Source organism: Cheilinus undulatus, unplaced genomic scaffold, assembly GCF_018320785.1.
Source record: "Cheilinus undulatus unplaced genomic scaffold, ASM1832078v1 Contig1, whole genome shotgun sequence".
NCBI lineage: Eukaryota > Metazoa > Chordata > Actinopteri > Labriformes > Labridae > Cheilinus > Cheilinus undulatus.
The window spans coordinates 607,501-630,513 of record NW_024571676.1 but is presented as its reverse complement, the minus strand read 5'-3'; the positions used below and the strand labels follow the sequence as shown (position 1 = coordinate 630,513).

The 23,013-nt window shown below is 40.1% G+C and overlaps 1 protein-coding gene across 2 annotated transcripts in view; it reads right to left on the bottom strand.

Annotated features, from left to right (window-relative positions):
* The window catches only part of LOC121506600 (macrophage receptor MARCO-like), a 44,387-nt gene extending 28,909 nt beyond the window's left edge, over window positions 1-15,478 (bottom strand). The window contains exons 1-7 of one of the 2 annotated variants that reach the window (XM_041782408.1): window positions 15,279-15,478; window positions 9,198-9,296; window positions 8,940-9,079; window positions 2,528-2,645; window positions 2,410-2,445; window positions 1,588-1,632; window positions 938-1,009 (exon numbers count right to left, since the gene is read on the bottom strand). In XM_041782408.1, the coding sequence (XP_041638342.1) occupies window positions 938-1,009; window positions 1,588-1,632; window positions 2,410-2,445; window positions 2,528-2,645; window positions 8,940-9,079; window positions 9,198-9,296; window positions 15,279-15,384 (616 nt within the window). In that variant the 5' untranslated portion in view covers window positions 15,385-15,478. The remainder of the gene's footprint in view (window positions 1-937; window positions 1,010-1,587; window positions 1,633-2,409; window positions 2,446-2,527; window positions 2,646-8,939; window positions 9,080-9,197; window positions 9,297-15,278) is intronic. The other variant, XM_041782407.1, reaches the window with a different exon arrangement.
* Between the last annotated feature and the right edge of the window lie 7,535 nt (window positions 15,479-23,013).

Sequence of the window (23,013 nt, the reverse complement as noted above, 5' to 3'; positions counted from 1 at the left end):
GAGGTCAGTACCACTTTGTGGAGGCTGATGGGGCTAAAACTGACTAAATAAAACAAATGTTTAAAGTTTTAACAAAGGATATTGCAAATTTTTGAATATAGTTAACTTACATAGACACAACATAATGAATTATATGAATACTGAAATCTTTGTATTATATTATTTCATTTAACCTTTATTTAACCAGGTAAAATCCAACTAAGATTAAGAACATATGGGTTGTTATATGAACATGGCTAATGCATAAAATAAAATATCAATTGGTGAATTTGAATAGCTTGGAAATTATGGGTAGCTTTTGGTTTTTTCTTTACAAAGGTGGAGAAGGGAGCAGTGTCAGCACGGTCAGCAGAGCTAGTGCTGCAAGAGCTCAGTCAGAGAGTCAGAGAAGGACACTTCAGGTACACTTAAGAGTCCAAACCAAACATGCAGGCTATGCTTTTAGAATAATTTGTGCTTCACTTATGATAATCAGTATACAATTATCTTCACGAGTATAGATTATTTAAAGTGTTAGTTTCATTCTGCTGAGCAGCAAGTTGTACTGAGTGAGAGAGAGAGAGATACAGGGAAAGACAAGGCCTACTACTACACTGTTAAATGTGACTTGAGTACAGGTTATTGCAACACAACAGAAACATTTATTTTGTAGGGAAAAGAAACAGAAAAAGCTGTGTGTGGGAACATGAGGAGCCTTTGTTTTGTTATTTTACACTCTTAGTCAGCAGGCGCCCATCCTAACTCACCCTTGGTGTTTTGCCTTAATCAGATGGTGGTGGCCTGGGATGGTATCAAATTCCCAGCCTGAATTATTGTCCCAGTCCACCCCTGCTTTTATCAGAATATTTTTATCCATATTCTCTGCACTTCATTGGAGAGAGCAGGTTGGTTTTGTCTCTGACAGTCTCTAAACCAGTCAAACCTTAAAGAAGCTCACCTGGAGGTCCTCGTTGACCGTCATTTCCTCTGTCTCCCTTTCCTCCCTTGGGCCCAGGAGCACCCGGTATTCCTGCAGCGCACAACAAACAGACAGAATTCAAGTTAATATCGACAATAATGACTATTCTACATGTTTATTAATCACATCCACATGTTAAACATTTCTGTAGTGAAATACTGCTATGCTATCCTCATGTATTCCAGTTAAAATATTTTCTTTAACAACAATCTGACAATTTATTGTCGTCATACATTCAAAGGCTGATCTGTGACTGAAGAGATAACAGACTGTAAAAATTCAAATAAAAATCTGAGTGTAGCCTCTTCTAACCTCTGTTAACAACACCTGCTATCTTACACTGAAGTAGACAAACGGCCCTGACTTCCTGGGTCAACAGTTTCTATTTTATAGATCACACTGCTAATGGCTGGTGTCTACATGTAGCTAATGTCTGATCAAACTTGGTTTTGAACCTCCACTTTGTTCACTTTGAACATCAGGGTCAGTTGTTCCTTAATCAAGAAAGGATTACAGACTAAATATTGTCTAAGAACACTGCAGTGTGACAGAACACCAAACCTGATCTTTATATGGAGGTCAATGGCTGCTGTCTGAGTATGGTTAATACAACAGTAACATGTAGGTACCTGATCTTCCTGCATCCCCGGTGTCACCCTTCGCTCCACGGGGACCTGGAGAACAAGAAAGAGAGTAGGCAGAAATAATGTGTCTTAACCTTTGACCCTTAACCCAGTGAACAGACAGAATTCAAGTTAATATTGAAATTAATGATTATTCTACACGTTTATTAATCACATCCACATGTTAAACATTTCTGCGGGTGAAATACTGCTATGCCATCCTAATGTTTTCCAGTTAAAATATTTTCTTTTACAACAGTCTGACAATTTGTCATCATACAGTCAAAGGCTGATCTGTGACTGAAGAGATAATAGACTGTAAAAATTTAAATAAAAATCTGAGTGTAGCCTCTTCTATCCTCTGTTAACAACACCTGCTATCTTACACTGAAGCAGACAAACATTACTCAGACCGCACACATTTGAACGTGGATCATACCTGCTTTGACAGTTATCAGTAGTCAGTGTGATACTGACAGCAGATGGTGGTTAACACAGCCCTGTTTGGAGAAGCAAGCATTGGAGCCAAGCTTTGTCCCACAAAATCTGAGTTTTTTGGAAATAATAAGATTCTTTTGGAACAGTTTCATTTATCCTTTGTAGGCTATCTGATTGGTCCACTTTTCCACCAATCAGAGAGTCCTGTTTCATGGTAGCTTTGCAGCTTCCACTGAGTCTTCAGTGTTAATTTTGGCAGCTATTTTAAATGAAGTCTTAAGACAGTTTATTTGTGATTAATTCCTATGTGTTTTCTCTGACCCTGCAGTAAGTCACTGCAAGCTGTGGATGTAATTTCCCCTGATCTCTAAGTACTCCAGGTGGACGTACCTGGGGACCCCTGTGCCCCGACTGGACCAGGAGGACCTGAGGACAAACACACATCATATCCTGTAAGATGAGCATTACTCAGACCACATAAATATTTACATTTGAATGTGGATCATACCTGCTTTGAGGCTGATGCTGGTCAGTTTCCCATCCAGTTTTTGAGTGCTGGTGTTGAGCAGCTTCATGTCAGACGTCAGTCGGTGAATCTGACCATCCGCCCCGCACAGGTCATCAACCTGTTGGCAGAAGAAACATGATTCTGTGAATCCTGATGATTTAAAATGACGATAGCTTTTAAAATTAAAAGTGACAAAACACAGACTAAAACACCTCATATACTTCCTGAAACTGTCTTGTATCACAATGTATGACCTTAAGTGGCAAGTGTCTAATGTTAGCTTGTGCAGACAGACATAAAGATATTGTAGGGATCCAGGCCAGCCCACATATTTGGCCGGGCCCCTGAAATCCTCAGAGAAAGAGCCGTCAGTTTGGATTTACTGATGAGAACAGAGCATGTGTGTCGAATTAGTAGCATTGGTGCTAGCATCCTGGCTAACAGTTACCTCATTTTGGAGCAGTTATTGGTCCTGATGTTCAGATTACTTATTTAAGGGTGTTTTCACACCTGAAAGTCCGGACCAAGGTCCATGTTTTTGTTCCATTGTATACATTTGGTTCAGTCTGTTTGGGTTTCAGACTGTCATTATTGCAGACGGATTAACAGACTTTACATGACAAACCTACATGATATCGTCATCAACTATGTGGTTTGCGTGTCTCTGTAGTTTACATTGATTGGTCATTTGGCCGGCGGGCGTCTGAAGTCAACACGTTGAATCTTGAATGTTGTAAACAATGACATCGTCATTCCCACCATCATATTATTGTTGATTTTCTACTAAGCGACAACTTGAAGAGCTGTACATAAGGCTGGTCCGAGTTCGTCTTATTATTTTCCATGCTTGGACAATCCCTATTTAACATAATAACGGACACTTCTACTCCCCGCGTAACGTTAAGCAGCTACCGTTAGCCCACCCTATCCAGGCTGCTGGTTAATTTCAGTCCGTGAGATTGTTGTGGGCTCTTCTTCAGCTCATTTTGTTATGGTGATGGATTTCCTTTGCCGGTAGTCATGTCGTAACTTCATGTCATTGATACAAAGGTCAGAACCTTTCAAAATAATGCTTTCACACTGGGCATGAACCAGACCATGGTTCCATTTGGTTCGGACCGAGACCACCTCTTTTGGTCGGACCAAGGTCCAGACCATGGTCCAGGTAAGGTTTCGCACCTATCATTTTGGTTCGGACCAAACAGAAAAGTCCAAAAGTCCGGACCAAATGACGTAGGTGTGAAAGCCCCCTAAGTCACTTTTAACTCCTAATGTTTTCACCTATTTTTGCCACATTTTTTCCACATTTCTGCCTCTTTATTTTTTGACATTTGTCCATTTTTGCCTCTTTAAACCTAATTGAGCTACCCCTTACCCTCTTTTAACTACTGTAGCTACCCATCTTGCCACTTTTTTGCTACTTTCTGCCTAATTTTGCCTCTGTAACCCTTACTTTTCACATTTCATCAATTTTTTCTTCTTTTTGCCTTTTTTGAAAACCTTAAGCCATTTTTGCCACTTTTAACTGCTTTTCAACTCCATGCCCATTTTTTTTACGTCTTTTTTTTTTTTTTTTTTTTTGCTTAAAGAGGCTAGATGCAAGCAGCAACCTCCGGTCCTGAAAAATGAAGCCAATACGGAAGTGCAAAAAATTGCAATATTGTCTCATTTGATTGACAGCTAGCTCGACAGGCAGAAGCTACGTTTCTGTCAACCAGAATGCTAGCTAGCTAGCTAGCTGACAGGAAGTTGAGCTAAGTGGGTGGGCCGTTAGGTTGATCCAAAGTTTGGTTGAGACTGAGATTTCAATATGGAAACCGCCACGGATAGGCTTCAAGAGCTGTTTGAGTCCGCCTATTGTAAGCAGACAACTGACGTCACACGGGGTTTGACCAGAACAGTGGGCAGCAAGAAAGATGCACTCCTGAGTTATATCTTGGACTTGTGGTCTTTTTCACTATTAAATTGACAACACATGTTGAAACCTAAGAAAAAAAACAGAGATGGATGGTCCAGGCTAACTTTGAGACAAAGAACAGGAAATTTTCATCAAGTAAAACCCAAAAATTGTGAAAAAAAAGACCTCAGTCTCAACTGCAACTCCTGGCTAGCTTATAAAGCTAACAACAACTGCCAGTGACTGCCACAGAACACTGCCTGATCAACAGGAGACTACTGAATGCTACCTATTGAGGTAGCATGAGGCAGCACATACGAACGCAGCAGCCTGGCCCTCCATCACTAGCGGCAAAACAAAGCCCTACATTTATACCAGAAATGACAGCATGCCCACAGAGTTTACATCTTCCCCAACAGAGATTATCCAGAGAACGGGGCGCTGGGAGAGTAAAAGGAGGAAGACGAGGAGCAGCACAATGGTGGGGAGAAGGCAGAGACGGCATTGTGCGAGAAGGCGAAAGCGGGATAAACAAGCTGGGATGCAGGCTAGGCTAAGAGCAACACAACCCTAACGGTCTCCCGGTTGCCTGCTCCCTTGCCAGCAGGATGGATGACATGAGGCTGTGGATTTGTAACCACCGCTTGGACAACTGTGTTTGCTGCTACAGAGGAGACTGCCAAATGTAAATTCTGTTGCATTTTTACAATACAATGACAATAAACTACTATCTATCATCTATCTATCTATCTATCTATCTACAGTCTATGGCTATATGTAACTTTTAGAAATAAATCAGTGTAGCGACACCCCCGGCCATTAGGCATACAACAACAGTATTGTGTTGCTTGTCCATGACGGCACACTCCTTGCGCATGTATGAGCCTCAGGTTTATTAGCTGATACACACGCAGACCAAGGTGATTTACTGGCACCATGTACAGTCATGGACAAAAGTATTGGCACCCCTGGAATTCTTCCAGAAAATACACCATTTCTCCCAGAAATTGTTGCTATACAAATGCTTTTGGTATACACATGTTTATTGCCTTTATGTGCATTGGAAAATCAAAAAAAACCCTCCAAAGATAAAAGCCAAAATTGACAAATTTTACACAAAACTCAAAAAAATGGGCTGGAAAAATGATTGGCATCCTTTTAAAACTGTGGGTAAATCATTTTATTTCAAGCATGTGATGCTCATTTAAACTCACCTGTGGCAGTAACAGGTGCTGGCAATCTAGAAATCACACCTGAAGCCAGTTAGAATGTCTAAAAGTTGACTCAACCTTTGTGTTGTGTGTCTGTGTGTGTCACACCAAGCACGGAGAAGAGAAAGAAGAGCCTAGATTCGTCTGAGGACTTAAGAAGCAAAATTGTGGAAAAATATGAACAATCTCAAGGTTTTAAGACCATCTCCAGAGATCCTAAAATTCCTTGGTCCACTGTGTGTAATATAATCAAGAAGTTTATAACCCATGGAACTGTGGGTAATCTCCCTGGACGTGGATGGAAGAGAAAAACTGGCAAAAGAACAACACAGGATAGTTGGAATGGTGGATAAACATCCTCAGTCAACTTCCACACAAATTCAGGCTGTCCTGCAGACTCAGGGTGCAAAAGTGTCAGCTGGGACCATATGTGGTCATCTGAATGAGATGAAGCACTATGGCAGGAGACCGAAGAGAACCCCACTGCTGACAAAGAGACACAAAAAAGCCAGACTGGAGTTTACAGAAATGTACCTGAGTAAGCCTCAATCCTTCTGGGAGAACATTTTGTGGACAGATGAGACTAAGGTAGATCTTTTTGGAAAAGCACATCATTCTACTGTTTACAGAAAACAGAATGAGGCCTACAAAGAAAAGAACACAGTACCTACAGTCAAACATGGTGGAGGTTCAAAGATGTTTTGGGGTTATTTTGCTGCCTCTGGCACTGGGTGCCTTGACTGTGTGCAAGGAATCATGAAATCTGGAGACTATCAAAAGATTTTGGGCCGCAATGTAGGGCCTAGTGTCAGAAAGCTGGGTCTGCATCAGAGGTCATGGGTGTTCCAGCAGGACAATGACCTAAAACATACCTCAAAAAGCACCAAGAAACGGTTGGAGACAAAGAGCTGGAGAGTTCTGAATTTGCCAGCAATGAGTCCAGATCTAAATCCCATTGAACACCTATGAAGAGATCTTAAAACTGCTGTTGCAAGAAGCACCCTTCAAATCTGAGAGACCTGGAGCAGTTTGCAAAAGAAGAGTGGTCCAAAAATCTAGTTGAGAGGTGTAAGAAGCTTGTTGATGGTTACAGGAAGTGGTTGGTTTCAGTAATTTTTTTCAAGGGTGTGCAACCAAATAATACAATTTTGTCCGGCCCATTTTTTGGCTTTTTCTTCAGTTTTGTTTGTTTGTTTGTTTTGTGACAATACACATAAAGGTACGGAGCCCCTTAAGGGACAAAGGAAAAAAAAATTTAAGGTAGAGAAAAAAAAATAAAGGGACATGGAAAAAGAAAAGATTATTTTTTTTTTTTTAACAGTTTGCGAGATCTCGCAAAAGTAGATTTAAATTCTGTAGCAATAACTACTTCCAGGTCAAACCAACCAAAACAACGGAGGGCGAGCATCTGTGGGGGAGATTCATTGAATTTTACTTCGAAATTGGCCTTAAATTTTAAGAAATTTAATCCATCCATTTTTGTCTCAGAGAAGGCATTTGAAGGCACTTTGGGTAAAAGGGGACTCTTTCGTTGTAAAACGAAAGATCTCTCGGATCTGGCATACCTGGTCGAATTCATCAGTAACCAGTTGCAATCCTCCGAACAGCTGCACAGTACAGATGGGTGTGTGCTAAATGCAGAGAGCTAATACTACTTGTTAGTAAAGAAAATGTACAAATGGGTTTGAAAAGGATTGGTTCCAGGACGGCATTCAGTAGGACAAGCGTGCCGTATTAGTAGACGGAACTACTTTGCAAAAGGAGCTCACTTCATCTGGCACTTGGATTCATACGATAAACTGAAGCCATATGGAAAATATATCAATGGGGGCATTGTTGGCTTTTTAAGGAAGGTCAGGCTTAATGCCTACACAACATTTGGCACACACCCATCTGTACCCGTCAGCTGTTCGGAGGATACAACTAGTTGCTGATGAATTCAACCAGGTCCACCAGATCCTGCTGTTATGACGAGAGTCCCCTTATGGTATGATTTCAATCTACTTTTGCGAGATTTCACAAACTGTTTAAAAAACATCTTTTTCTCCCATTTTTTTTAATGACCCTAAAAAAAAAAGTTTCTTCTCCCTTAAATTTTTTTTTTTTTCTCCCTTAAGTTTTTTATTTTTTCCTCCTATGTCCCATAACGGGCTCCATGTAAAGGAAATGAACATGTGTAAACCAGACACATTTGTAATTGCAACAATTTCTGGGAGAAACGGTGTATTTTCTGGAAGAATTCCAGGGGTGCCAATACTTTCGTCCATGACTGTATACAGAGGAGGTAAGTGAATAACAAAACAATACACTATATGAGCAATGTGACGTGTTGTTTGGATAGCATCTTAATAAGCAAGCTAGCATATTTTAGCATACGTTTTATAGTACATAAAATACTACATTGTATTTCATGGTCTGAAGTCAGTTTTCTTAAATGCTCCACTGATATTTACCCTTGATTTCCCCCTGCATCGGTCAAGCTCTCATTTAGCTCTACGGGCTTCAGCAGATTAAACTATCTTGTTTTTTTTTTTTTTTAATGTTTACACTGAGTTTGTGTGGATGTCTGGGTTGCACTAGTCGGTCATTTACTTGCAGAAGCAGCCTTCTCCATTGCCATTTCTTTCCATTCTACACACCGTAGCCAGGTATAAACAGAGTAGAGGGTACACGTACTACCTAGCACCCGATGTCACATCAGAAGCCTCATTCTTCACGTCAGGATAAAGTGCGCACCAATATATACTCAAAAATGGGAAGTGTGGAAGCAAAAAAATGTACATATAGCCCCTTTAACCCATTTTTAACTAATTTTTGCAGAATTTCACCTTTTTTGATCTCTTTTCACAATTATTCAATAATGTTTCCCTTACAGTTATGTCAGGTCCTTCTACTTTTCTCTAACATCCTGACATTTGTGCACATGGTGGTATTTATGAAGTCTAACATTACTTTTCAAAGGGTTTGTTCATGTGCCTTTTCATATTGTAAACATTACCAAAACATGTCATTCTGTCTTAAGAAAGGGGTTTAGATATTGAAGAAGGCTACAGCCTACATCACTACAGCAAAAATGAAGAAAATTCTTTTTTTTTGTTTCTTTGATAAGATTGATTTTACAATGGCCATGATTTTGCTGACCCATTTGGCTGGGTCCCAGAAAGCTCTCCCCTTGACCCCCCCTTATGGGTGGCCTTCATTAGGACATTTTGTCCCTCAGAAGAAAAGGCATGTGGCTTGAATTTAAACAAATCTGTCCCTCAGCGTTACAGTTCTCAGTTTCAGATTGAAACGTGCAGAGGACCTGGCTCTGCAGCGCCCACAGACGACTCCTCAGGTTCTTTGTTTCTTGGCTGTTGTTTTGAAGAAGAGTCTGGAAGTTGTTGCCTAGATGTCCGTCCATGTGATTGGACTTCTGAGGGTCTGACAGGAAAGACTTGAACTCTGAGACAGGAAAAACAACAATATAGCGATGATGCAGCACATTATATGATCAGATATCGCACTGATATCACTTCTCTCTTAAACACAATCTTCTCTGATGAATCAAAGCACCTCATACCTTTATAAATGAGGCCTGCAATGAGGACAGTGTGCAGGATGAGGTAAAAAACAATGAAGTACAAGCACCCGGGTCTACTAGACCTGGCCGGCCTCTTATCTGAAAGACAAAAAAGAAAATCACAGTGGTCTGAAAACTTCTCAGGAAAAGTCAGTGAAGGAGACGGGGAGTATCAGCTGATATACATGCTTTCTTCAAGCATTTGGATCAGCTGTATTTAGAGCTCAGAGCGTCAAACATTTGGGCAACCAGAGGGAAATGTCAGCCATCAATCACAGTGAAAATCCTGAGGGAGAGAGGAGATGAGTTGGTTTTTTGTCTGCTGAAATTCTAAGAGGTGACACTGAACAAAAATGGTTATGATGGAGGTCGACTTCTTCTCTTTCTGAAGGTTTTAGAGTGAGATGTACAGACATGGCAGCTGGAGAATTATCTCCTCTAGACTACAGAAGTCAGTGATTCCTTTCGTTGTGCCTCAGAAAGCAAAGAGTAGGAATAGTAGAAATCTTAGTTTAAAGCCCTTACAACCATGGTCTATCATAAATGATAAAAGTGGATTAAACAGAAGGATGTACAACTGTAATTCCAAAAACTTGTGGTGTTGTGTAAATAAAAAGAAAATGATTGTCAAATCTAACAAACCCAGATTTTATTCACAGTTAAACACACAATCTATCATAAGTTGAATCTTAGACATTTTACCATTTCATGAGAAATCTTAGCTCAATTCATATTTGATGGCAGCAACACATCTCAAAATAGTGGGGACGGGGCAACAAAAGGCTGGAAAGGTAAGTGGTTCTAATGAAAGGAGCATTTTACTACTAATGGGGTTAATTACAGGTCAGAAACATGACTGGCTATAACAGGAGCATTTTAGAGAGGCTGAGTCTCTCAGAAGGCAGTCTGTGAAAAACAAAAACTGTCCCTCATTGCAAACGGTGAAGTCTTTGAATCTCCCACCATCCACAGTTCAAAATATCATCAACAGATTCAGAGAATCTGGAGAAACCTCTGTGAGCTATGGGAGCAAGGCTGAAGGGGCCCTCAGGGGCCACTGCATTAAAAAGAGACATGATTCTGTACTGAAATCACTGCATGGGCTCAGGAACACTTCCAGAAATCACTGTCTGCCAACACAATTTGCCGTGCCATCCACCAGTGAAGGTTAAAGCTGGATCATGGAGAGAAGAGGCCATACAGTGGAAACCAGAAGTTTACATACACTATATAAAAAGGCACATAAACTTTTTTTTCTCACTGTCTAACATTAAATCAGATTAAACTTTTCCTGTTTTTGGTCAGTTAGGATTACCAAAATTATTTCTATTTGCTAAATGCCAGAATAATGAGAAAAGGATTTTTTTAGACAATTTTTATTACTTTTCTTCAAAGTCAGAAGTTTACATACACTAAGATTACTGTGCCTTTAAATGATTTGGGAAAGCCCAGATGATGATGTCATGTCTTTGGAAGCCTCTGATAGGTTTATTGACAACATTTGAGTTAATCAGAGGCACACCTGTGGATGTATTCTAAGGCATACCTGAAAAACACTGCTTCTTTGTGTAACATCATGGGAAAATCAAAAGAAACCAGCCAAGATATCAGGAAGAGAATTGTGGACTTTCACAAGTCTGGTTCATCCTTGGGTGCAATTTCCAGATGCCTGAAGGTGCCACGTTCATCTGTTCAAACAATTATACGCAAGTATAAACACCATGGGAATGTCCAGCCATCATACCGCTCAGGAAGGAGACGGGTTCTGTGTCCCAGAGATGAACGTGCTTTGGTCCAAAAAGTGCATCTCAACCAAAAAACAAAAGCAAAAGACCTTGTGAAGATGCTGCTGAAGCTGGTGAGAGTGTGTCATTATCAACAGTCAAACGAGTCCTGTACCCACATGGACTGAAAGGCCACTCTCCCAGGAATTACTCCAAAAGAAACATAAAAAAGCCAGATTACAGTTTGAAAATGCACACAGGGACAAAGACCTTAATTTTTGGAGACATGTTCTGTGGTCTGACGAATCTAAAATTGAACTTTTTGGCCATAATGACCATCGTTACATTTGGAGAAAAAAGGGGGAAGCTTGCAAGCCTGAGAACACCATCCCAACTGTCAAACATGGGGGTGGCAGCATCATGTTGTGGGGTTGTTTTGCTGCAGGAGGGACTGGTGCACTTCACAAAATAGATGGCATCATGAGGAAAGAACATTATGTGGAAATACTGAAGCAACATCTCAAGACATCAGCCAGGAAGTTAAAGCTTGGGCGCAAATTGGGTTTCCAAATGGACAATGACCCTAAGCACACTGCCAAACTGGTTACAAAGTGGCTTAAGGATAACAAAGTCAATGTTTTGGAGTGGCCATCACAAAGCCCTGATCTCAATCCCATTGAAAATTTATGGGCAGAGCTGAAAAGGCATGTGCGAGCAAGGCGGCCTACAAACTTGGCTCAGTTACACCAGTTCTGCCAGGAGGAATGGGCCAAAATTCCTGCAAACTATTGTGAGAAGCTTGTGGAAGCATATCCAAAACATTTGCTCCAAGTCATACAGTTTAAAGGCAATGCTACCAAATACTAATGAAATGTATGTAAACTTCTGACTCTCAAGAAAATCATAAAAAATTGTCTAAAAAATGATCTCTCTCATTATTCTGGCATTTAGCAAATAGAAATAATTTTGGTAATCCTAATTGACCAAAAACAGGAAAAGTTTAATCTGATTAAATGTTAGACGGTGAGAAAAAAAAGTTTATGTGCCTTTTTATATAGTGTATGTAAACTTCTGGTTTCAACTGTATGTGAACAGGATCCAGAAACACCGCCATCTTTTCTGGACCAAAGCTCATTTAACATGGACTGAAGAAACAAGTAAAACTGTTCTGTGGTCAGACGAGTGAACATTGAAATTATTTTTGGAAACCACCGACAATGTGTCCTATGGACTAAAGAGGAAAGGGACTGCCCAGCTTGTTATCCTGGCTCAGTTCTAAAGCCTGCATCTGCATCCATCACAACAGCATGGCTTCACGGGTGAAGAGTCCAGGTCCTGAATTGGTCTGCCTACAGTTCAGACCTTTCACCAATAGAAAACATTTGGAGCACCAGAAAAGGAAATATCTAGCAAAGAAAACCCAGAACTGTTGAGCAGCAAAATCCTACATCAGACAAGAATCGGACAACATTCCTCTCCCATCAGCTGGTCTCCTCACTTCTCAGACATTTACAGACTGTTGTTAAAGAAGAGGGGATGCTGCACTACGATAAACATGGCCCTGTCCCTACTTTTCTGAGATGTGTTGCTGCCATCAAATTCAAAATGAGCTCATATTTTCATGAAATGGTAAAAAGTCAGTTTCAACATCTGATATTTTGTTTATGCTCTGTTGTGAATAAAATATGGGTTTATGAGATTTGAAAATCATTATTTTCTGTTTATATTTAGGTTTGACACAGCGCCCCAGCTTTTTTGGAAATGTGGTTGTACACACCGTGGGTTTAATTCACTTTTTTTCAAGTTTTTTCTGCTGCCAGATCAGTCATTTCTACCTGTAAGAGCCTGCGTCCACAGCTGCTGATTTTTGCACTGGCAGCGTTCATTTTCTATAAAACCCCAGGCATCCCAGTGTTCCCAGAGTTCCCAGTGTTCCCAGCGCTCCACAGAGCTAAAAGTTAAAAACCACCCTCAGCGTCAGCTGCTTGTGTTCCTCTGCTCACACTGAAAACTGAGAACTCTTCAACGTTCACCAGTGTCCCTCTAAGAAATAATGAAGAAAAACTGATCTGACAAGACTTTTTCAAGGACTGGAGGTCTACAGCTGCTGAAAACACCAGGACTGAATTCCTTTATATGTTTCTTGGTGAAGCAGCCATTAAAAAAGTAAATGTGAAGCACACAGAGCTACTTAAAAACAATATAACGGATAGAGAGAACTCTGAAGCTTAGCACTGCCATGGGGCCAGCCCTGAAAGCTGCAGATGGACCAGGGCATAAATGTCCTACCAATGTAAGAGAGGTAAAGTGTAGAGGTTTTAGAGGTTTGATGGTGGATGGGTTCGGTCAGGGGCCTGTCAGTGCTTAAGAGGAAATGTAAAAATATAGTCAGAGGACTGGGATTTGTTTGTCAAAGATAATCTTTCTCAGATGTGATTCAATGTCTGTTGGGGCCCAAGAAAAACTCACATGGCTCCTTCCAACCAGCATTCATCCCCATTCGTCATCCATCTGTTATCTATGTTAGTGGCTATTAGTGTCTTTTAGTTTTTGTTATGCCCCATTCATGTTCCAGGTGGAAGCTGACGCCCTGGAACTAGAATAAATATCTTTAATAAGCGTTTCCACACACCGGCCTCATCACCACTGGAGCAGGTATTGAGCCTGATATAATACCATCAGTTTGTTTTAATTTGTTTTATCATGACAGGATTTTATACGGTGGCCAGTAAGGGCAAACGGTCTGCAAAAGCCAGACCGACAAGTCCAACAAGACTGTGCCCCAGAGCACTGAAAAGGACTAGAAAGACATGGAATGATAAGTTCAGAGGTACAACTGGACTGGCCCACACAGAGTCCTGACCTCAACCCAATCCAGCATCTTTGGGATGAACTGGAACAGAGATTGTGAGCCAGGCCTTCTGGTCCAACATCAGTGCCAAAATGTTGTAGAAAGCCATCCAAGAAGAGAGGAGGCTGTTAGAGCTGCAGAAGGGGGCCGACTCCATATTAAAGTACATGTGTCTGAATACGATGTCATTACTGCACCTGATGGAGAATGGTCAGGTGGCTAAATACATTTGTCCATATAGTGTGTGAGTGAATTCCTCCCCAGAATATTTGACAGGAATGACACAGCAGCACCATCTAGTGTCCATATGAGGAAGCACAACAGTTGTGCACAAATGTTGTGAACATGCTAGATTTTTCTAATTTACTACAGGATGCATTTGTCTTGTGAGCCGTATAGTTTGGAGGAGGAAAGACTGATGGAGCAATTGTTATCATAGAAAAATAATCAATGTTTTATTATTTATTGAAAAATGCATTTTAAGTAGGTTTGTGAACCGGTAAACTTAAGAAAAAATACTAAAATCTACACAGTGATATCTCAAATATATATCCTAATTTGTACAGGACAGGAGGAATTCAGCTGAACCTGTTCTTCATCCTATTAGAGCAAATTTACATCAGTAGAACTGTGTCCCAAATTACCAAACATATTATGTTTTATTCTACAAACATCATACACACTTAATGTTTTCTCATTCAGACAGCAGACACTCTGAGGACTTCAGAGAGGTATCACATGTTGGTTTGTGACAACAATGTGATTTTAAGGTGGAATGATAAAAACTGTCCCTGTATACCTGAATTCGCCCTGTTTATGGATTTAAAAACATGATCATAGCAATAAAAGGGAGCATCAATGAAGTAAATCATGCTGAAAAGGTCCATTTTTACAGGGTGGACAAGAGAAAAAGCCATTTTCAGGGTTGTTTGGGATCAATTCAGAGTTGAGAATGATATTTTAGAGCCACTTTCACCTGCATCTGCACAACTGCATGTCCCAAGATATTTGCCATAGTTTTATGAAGAATGCTGTGGTAAATCCAGAAAGTTCATTTTGTCTCCTTATACTGAATAATATACTTGGGTTTCTTTTTTTTAGACAATTTATGGAGATGTTATTTTATTTTACCTTGACATGTTGACTGTCATCTGCAGTCTTCCTCAGAAGACCATTGAAATCAGGAAGCGGGGAAAAAAACATCATCAACCGGGATTAGGGAGCATTCATGCTGTCACACACCTGGGACTCTCCTCCAGAGACCATCGGGCGACGGGGGCGTGGTCAGCCTGATAGACCTGTCAGGTCCGTCAGGTTGACCATCCCTCGGAAGAACAGCATATAAGGACACGTCACAGCGGTCAGCTTGACGCTTCTGAGAAGACTACAGCTGACAGTCGAAACATGTCAAGGTAAAATAACATCTCCTAAAATAAACTGTCTGAAAAAAAGAAACCCAAATATATTATAATGCTGTGGTAGGACTGAGATTGTGCCTGTACTCACCTTCAGGCTGAGAGCTGTAGAGATCATTCCTGTTCAGAGACGCGTCAAACAGCGGGTTAGTCTGAGCGAACGACACTTGAGCCATCGTGTCCTCAAATGTCTCCATCAGTCACAGACTTTATACCCACAGAGGCAGGCCCTGATGCTCCGTTCTACCCAGAATGCATCAGATGGTACAGTGAGGGAGGAAATGTTGCTGTTTAGCAGCTTAAATCAAGCAGCAGAAAATCCAATTAGAAAAGAGGAAGTTACCACAGAGGGTTGAGAAACTAGAGAAGATGTTTGAAAGTCAAGTTCTGCTTTTCCTTCAAGTTAGAATGACTGGTGAAAATATAGGAGACAGTTTTCTGGTTAAACCTGGACCACACAGATCAGGATGACAGCAGTCCAGAAATGAACAGCCTGTACACACTAAAGGTCAAGATAACATCTCTGTTCAACGAGAAATACAGTGCTGTGAAAAAGTGTTTGCCCCTTTTCTGATTCCTCATGTTTTTGCATATTTATTAAACTTAAATGTTTCAGATCATCAAACCAATTTTAATATTTCACAGAGACAACCTATTAAATACAAAATGCAGGGTCGCGGGGGTGTTGAAGCCTATTCCAGCTGTCGCTGGGTGAGAGGTGTGGTACACCCTGGACTGGTCGCCAGTCAACCACAGGGCTGACATATAGAGAAACAAACAACCAGGCACGCTCACATTCACACCTACGGCCAATTTTCCTGAGTCATCCGTTAACCCAATGAGCATGGTTTTGGTAGAAGGAGGAAGCCAGAGTTCCCGAAGAGAACCCATGCATGCACAGGGAGAACATGCAAATTCTGCCCTGACTGGAAAGCGGCCATCTTGCTTTGAGGCAACAGCACTAATCCCTGCACCGCCGTGCAGCCTGTATATTTATATATTATCATAGTAACATCTCATTCTTTCACACTACCCCATGTCATATCACCGGTGTCACCTTATGTCAGCATATTGACATGTGCCACCTTAATTCTCTTTGCTGCACCACAGATTTATATATACTGTAGCTCCTTTTTCATTTTTATTAATTTGTTTAGTTCATGGATATTTCCAATTCTGATGTGAATCTATTTAACCCCCTTTCTCTCATGTTGCTGAATTTCCTCTCTGGGGTCAGTAAAGTTTTATCTTACTTAGAGGAGTGCTTCACCGAGGTTCTGCAGGTGGAGCATGAAAGGCCATTTAGGCGTCGTCCACACGGAGACGAAAACAATATATTTTCATTTTCATTTTTTCAATCAGAGCAACAAAACACATGACATAGCAGCTATCGGGCTGCGTGTGTGCAGCTACTGAGAATAACGCGAAACATGGCGACTATGGACATGTAAGTATTCGACTTTTGTCGGTTTTGAAAAGAAATCAACTCAGTGCTGTTCTTTGTTCTTCTTTTAACAAAGAAATGTCGTCAAGTTCTGATAAAACTGGCATCCACGCTAAGCTCTTCCTCCATAACTGCACCAGCTCTTGCTGCTGCTTGTTTACGTCACGACTCTGCTGCACCTGAAAGTACTGCCCCTCGTCGCTGATTGGTCCTGTCACTTTCCAACCGGGCCCAAACAGTTCAGATGGGAGCTTTGCAAGATGGATTCGCCAGTGAAAAACAAGGAAAGGGAAATATCCATCTGCTTTGCAAGGTTACGGAACCACGGAAACTGACTGAAAACGCTGTAGTGCATGTGCCAAGCCTGTAAGTGGCGCTGTAACACTGGCACCAAAAGAGAGAAGAAGATTACAGAAAACTGACACTCTCTTGGTTGCCCGTCTGGTTTTTCCCAGTGGTGGAGTTCAGAACATCTGGTGTCTGCCGGTCCCGTGGTGGTAAAGGTGCATCAGATTTTGCTGTAAAAGCCATAAAAAGCTCAGTAGCTCTTGCAGCACGAACACAGTGCTGTAACCCGCCATTGTTGTTTTGGTTCGACAGTGCATGTGGTATAAGTGGGTTACGCTATGTGTGACGTAATCATTTCAAGAAAATGCGGTTGGCTGTCCACACAGAGATGCTAAGCATTTACAAATTTGTTCACTCTGGGACCTGGCTTCAAAAAGTATCCTTTACAGCCTCCCGAAATGTCATTTCTGTGTGGATGAAACGCCGATACAACAAAAAAACATTTGCGTATACTCCTGAATTTGTCTCCTGAGACATTTTACCATTTCATAAATAATATTAGCTTATTTTGAATTTGATGGCAACATTTTTTAAAAAAGTAGGGACAGGGCCATGTTTACCACTGTGCTCTTCTTTAACAACAGTCTGTGAACGTCTGGGAAGTGAAACAAGCTTTGAAGGGTCTCATGGAGGTAACAAAGACTTCTTAAAATGGTTTCCACTTTTATATTGTGATAAGTATGTCTTTGCTGGGCCCTTAGAACTGACTGTTAGGACAGTAATGCAAGCGTGTATGTGTAAGTCAGCCCTTTTACTGAACCCCTCCTTTTCTGTGGGTGGGCCTGCATAGACCAAAACTCCAACATCTCAAACAGATAGCCAACGCCTTAATGATCAGCATTCTGTAAGTGCTAACTGCACTTCATGTTCTTTTTTCCCATGATCTCTTTCTGCTGAGGTAGCTGTCGCCACATCTGCCAAATCAGCATCCATTCATTTGTTTTCTTCCTCTAATCAGGAGCTGGATCACAGCAGAACCAGTTGACTAAGCAGGTCAACCTGCTGCGTTAAATCAATGTCAGTAAACTTTAGTCTCATGAAGCTGTAAAGTTACAAGTACTTTCATTTTTTGTAATATCAGCTTTTATTGAAAAGTAAAAACCACTGCAAATATAGGTGGCAACTACCACTGATTCCATGGAGCTACATCTGCATCTGTGAATATAGATGAAGCCTAAAGCTGATTAGCAGGCGCCGCCATCTTTGCTGGCCACGTACCAGCTGTATCTGCTGCTGCCTGCTGACTGTGACAGCAGCTAAGATACTTGGATTAAATGTTGCACCGCCATTGTTAAAGGTAACTCCATCAGATGATTTTTTTACTGAGATTTACCTTCAACTCTTTTAAAACATTTACATTTAATCTGAAAAAGCATAGAGAAAACCCAAAGGGAGAAAAATATCTCTTTCTTCCAAAGTTTCAGGATGTGTTGGCTTTCGTTTCTCAGTTTAGGTCTCTTTAGTTTTGTTTCATTTGTGCGCCCTGTGAAGAGCAGCGTTCCTGTCATTCTCTCCACAGCAGGGAACTGAAACTCCTCACACTACATCCACTCTGAGTTCACTTTCAGATTTACAAGTGTTCAAAGTGAACTCTATGAGTAAAGGACCAGTGGGCAGAACTGGATCAAAAATTGATGATGGAGTGAACTGGAGAAGAGGAAGGAAACAGTTTTTACTTAGTCCTCTGTAAATAAGCTTTATTGAACCCCATGTGAAGAGAAAAATCAAGAAATGAAACTGCACAATGATTCTGATAAAGCCCTCTGGGTATTTAGCGATGATCAGCACAGATGTAGAGAATAGTCTGATGTTCCAGGGAATTTTCTGGACTCATCATTTCTCTGTTATATTTTGTCATGGCACCATCTCTGCCCAAATCAATTGTTATCACAGTGGTGCTCATTGGATATTACAGTTTCCACTGCTTATTTAACAACATCTATAGATTTCATCAGCCAAACATGAAGTGTCCTCTTACACTGTTGGAGGAATTCAGCACAGACTGAAGCTGAAAACTGTGAGTAAGCAGAAACTGAGGACTCTATGAGACATAGAAAACTAATCTGGACAGTCTGCAGGCGTTTACAGAAAAGCTGATATCTGTAAATTGTGCTGCAGAGTACATTAGAATAAAAAGTGCATTTCCTTTCATTTCAACTTGCCCCAAATCAAACTTTTGCTCCCCCTCAGGAGCAACATGGAAGTGACACATTTCCAACACAAAAGGAAGGCTAGCCGAGCACAGACAGACCTCTGACCTCTGACCTCTGGTTAGGTTTAGAGTGACTGGACTCTCTTATAAGTTCTTAATTTTGGTTTACATTAAACTTCTTCAGAACATTTGTGTGTACAACTCCTACATAGAATTGATGTAATTTGGCCGACACACCTTCATTCATTTCTCCATAGAGGGCCTATAGAAGGTATTCAACCCTTTGGATGTTTCATCCTTTTACTGATTCTATAAATCAGTCATGGTCAATATGATTTGGAATTTCTGACAAAGAAAACGTACAACAAATCTCATATTTTAAGATGAAAACAGATTTCTACAAAGTAATGCCAATTAAATCAAAATATGTGATGTAAAATAAGTGACTGCATAAATATTCAAGCCAGCATTTAGAAGAGTCACCTTTGTTCTGGGCTTTGACTCCAGAACATTCTGCTTGTTGTCTTTAAACCACTTCTGTCTCTGGATGCTTCAAATAAATATCTTTAGGTGAACTCTAGTCCAGACTGAATCTGAGTTTTCTTCAACAGTGTCTTTCTCTTCTCCACTCTCCCATAAAGCTCTGACTGGTGAAGAACCCGGCCAATGGTTGTTGTCTGCAGAGTCTCTCCATCTCAGCTGCTGAAGCTTGGAACTCCTTCAGAGTAGTCATAGGTGTCTTGGTGTCCTCTCTCTCTAGTCTCCTTCTTCAGTTTGTGAGGACGGTCTGATCTAGGCAGATTTACACATGTGACATATTCCTTTATTTCTTCATGATGGATTTAACTGAACTCTGGGGGATGTTCAGAGCCTTGGAAATGTGTCTGTATCCATCCCCTGACTAGACTTTTTGGTGACCTTTTCTCTGAGTTGCCTGGAGTGTTCTTTTGTCTTCATGGTGTAATGGTAGCCAGGAATACTGATGAACCAGTGACTGGACCTTCCAGACACAGATGTCTTTATACTACAATCATCTGATACTGCTAGCATAAACTGTCTGGACTTCTGTTGGATTAGGTCAGTCACTTTAAAGAGGAAGGATATCTATGCAGTCACTTATTTTACTTTGCAGATTCTTATTTAATGGACATTACTGTAAAAAAAAAAAAAAAAAAAAATCTGTTTTCACGAAAAAAAAGGGTCTTTAAATTTTCTTTTGGCAAAAAAGCCGAATTATATTGACCATGAATGATTGATATAACAGATTAAAGTGTAAAACATCCAAGGGGGTGAATACTTTTATAGGCCATGTTTGCAGCTCTGTGTAGGTTTTATAACCAAGATATAATTGAGCTTTATTAAGGAAAGTTCCCAGAGCTCTGTCTGATCAAACTTTCACTCCTTCATCAAATGTAAGGTGTTCATCAACAGTCTGTCCTATATATTTGTAATTCTCCGTGAATGATGATGGGAGTAGAGCCAAATTCAAAATTAGTTTGTTCCTCCTTCCTGAAATGGATAATCTGAGTTTTATTTCCATTTCTTTTTAATCTCACCGACAGTAGATAATATCTGAAGGTCGTTATAAATCTCTGCAACGAGGACTTTATCATCTGGCAGCCCTTGATTGAGCTACAACACCAACAGCTGACTTTTAATTTCTGTTTTTCAGTCCGTATGTAGATCAGGGGTGTCAAACTCAATCACAGCAGGGGCCGGATTCTGGACTTAGGTCTAACCTGAGAGCTTAACAGGGTCAACATTTAACCACAAACTATTAACCTCATTTTCACCAGTAATGAAATAGGAAAAAAGACAGCGCTGATGATAAACCATTTAGAAATTCAAAAAAAGTAAAAATGTTAAGTTTAAAGGTTCAAATCTGAGATAAAAAATTCAATTTATTAATTCAAAAGATCAGAACATGATGTAAAAAGTTTAAAAATAATGTTTTTAATGAGCAAATACAGTGCTTAACAAATTTATTAGACCACCACCCAAAGTAAGGTTTATGCCACAGCTGCCCTAAATGAACAGCATTGGTAATTACCTGAATCATTTTTATGGTTAATACACCAACATGTAGAAGCTCTTTAACCGAAAATATACTTTTAATGAAGCTCAGCGAAAGTTCAAGCAGGAAGACTTTTCCCCTTTCACTCATTATGCCTTTGTCACTCTCACCTGGTGATCAGCTGTTAGGGGTGTCTACTTACTCGATCAATTCTCCAATCAGACTCAGCAAACAATTCCCGTGTGTCCAATCATCATGTCGCTGTCCTCTTTTTAAACTTGTTCTCCTCCCTCTGCAGTCATTCATCTCAGCTGAACGCTGCATCCCTCCACCACCCCTGTCACCACCTCACTCATCAACCGCTTCAGAATACTCTCAACTTCAAGTCAGTACAGCTCCTCAGAAGTTTCAGATCCCTCTCCTAATCACTCACCACCACCAGTGTCAAGACTCCGGGGTATCCTATCTGATCTGACGGCCCCTTTTTCTGGACTGACGGGGTTCACAACGGAGTCTTATGCCTAAGACTTTTGATTCATCTTAAGATATACAAATTTTTTTCTTTGTAAAATAAACGAGTGATCACGCTTCTTTTGTCTCTCCTGATTGAAATGCTAAAATATAATTATTATTGTTATCCATGAATTTTCACATTTATTGATTTACAAAAAACCTGAAAAAATAGTAAAGCAAATTAATATTTCTTAATTAATATGTCAAATTATTTGTCATTTACTTGCATTCCTGAGCAGAAAAATGAGTTTTAGTGGTTGAATTTTATGCTTGATTCATTTCTGACTTCTCAGAGAAGCCCAGTGAGCCGGCTCAAATTTGGGTGAAATCAGTTTGAAATTCCTCATTCCTGCTCAAAATGGTAAAACGTGGAGAGCTGACTGAAAATGAAAGAGTCTGCATTAAAGCACTTCATGATGCTGGATGGTCTCTGAGATAAATATGACAGGTGGTCTAATACATTTGTTGAACACTGTATATGAGGAAAAAGTTGAAGTCATAAGTTTAAAAGTCAAAATATGACTTAAAATTTTAAATTGTGAGGCTGATAGGTCAAAATATGGGATTATAAAGCAAAAATTGGAGTTGAAAATGTCAAGATATGAGCTAGAATTCAAAATGATGACTTAAAAATTTAAAAATATGACTTCAATTATTAATTGAAGATGTCAAAATTTGCATAAAAAATTGAAATCATGAGTTTAAAAGTCAAAATATGTGATTAAAAAGCCAAAGTAAGGAGTTGAAAAGGTCAATATATGACTTAAAATTTAGAATGGGGAATCAAAAAAAAGTGACATATTAAGTCCAAATTATGAGTTGAAAAGGTCACTGTGTTAAAGGAAAGTCAAAATCGTAAGTTTGAGTCGTAATCTTGAGATGCAAAATTGAAAACATGAAATAAAAACAAATTAATCTCTTACCCCACATTCTTGACTTTATGAAATCTTTTCTTCTTTACTTTTTCAGATTTTTATGGCTTAACAAGAATATTTTAAATAATCAAGCTGAAGTTGACATTTTTATACAGGATGAAATCTGCAGACCTCATACTGCTGGCCACTTATAATACAAATATGATATGATCCACGGGCCAGATATTATCATTCCACGGGCTGGATTTGGCCCCCGGGCCTTGAGTTTGACACCTCTGATGTAGATGGTTAACAGTGAAGGAGAGAGGACAGAGAGTGTTGGGAACCAACCTGTCCTGTATTGCTGTTAGAGAACAATCACATTTTCCATGAAGACCTGAATTTAATGATTACAAATTGAGAAGCTCATGCTTGAAGACTTTCTGAAAAGATAAAACAACCTAAAGTAGACCCTGCCTCTTGTTTTCTAGCATGATAAAG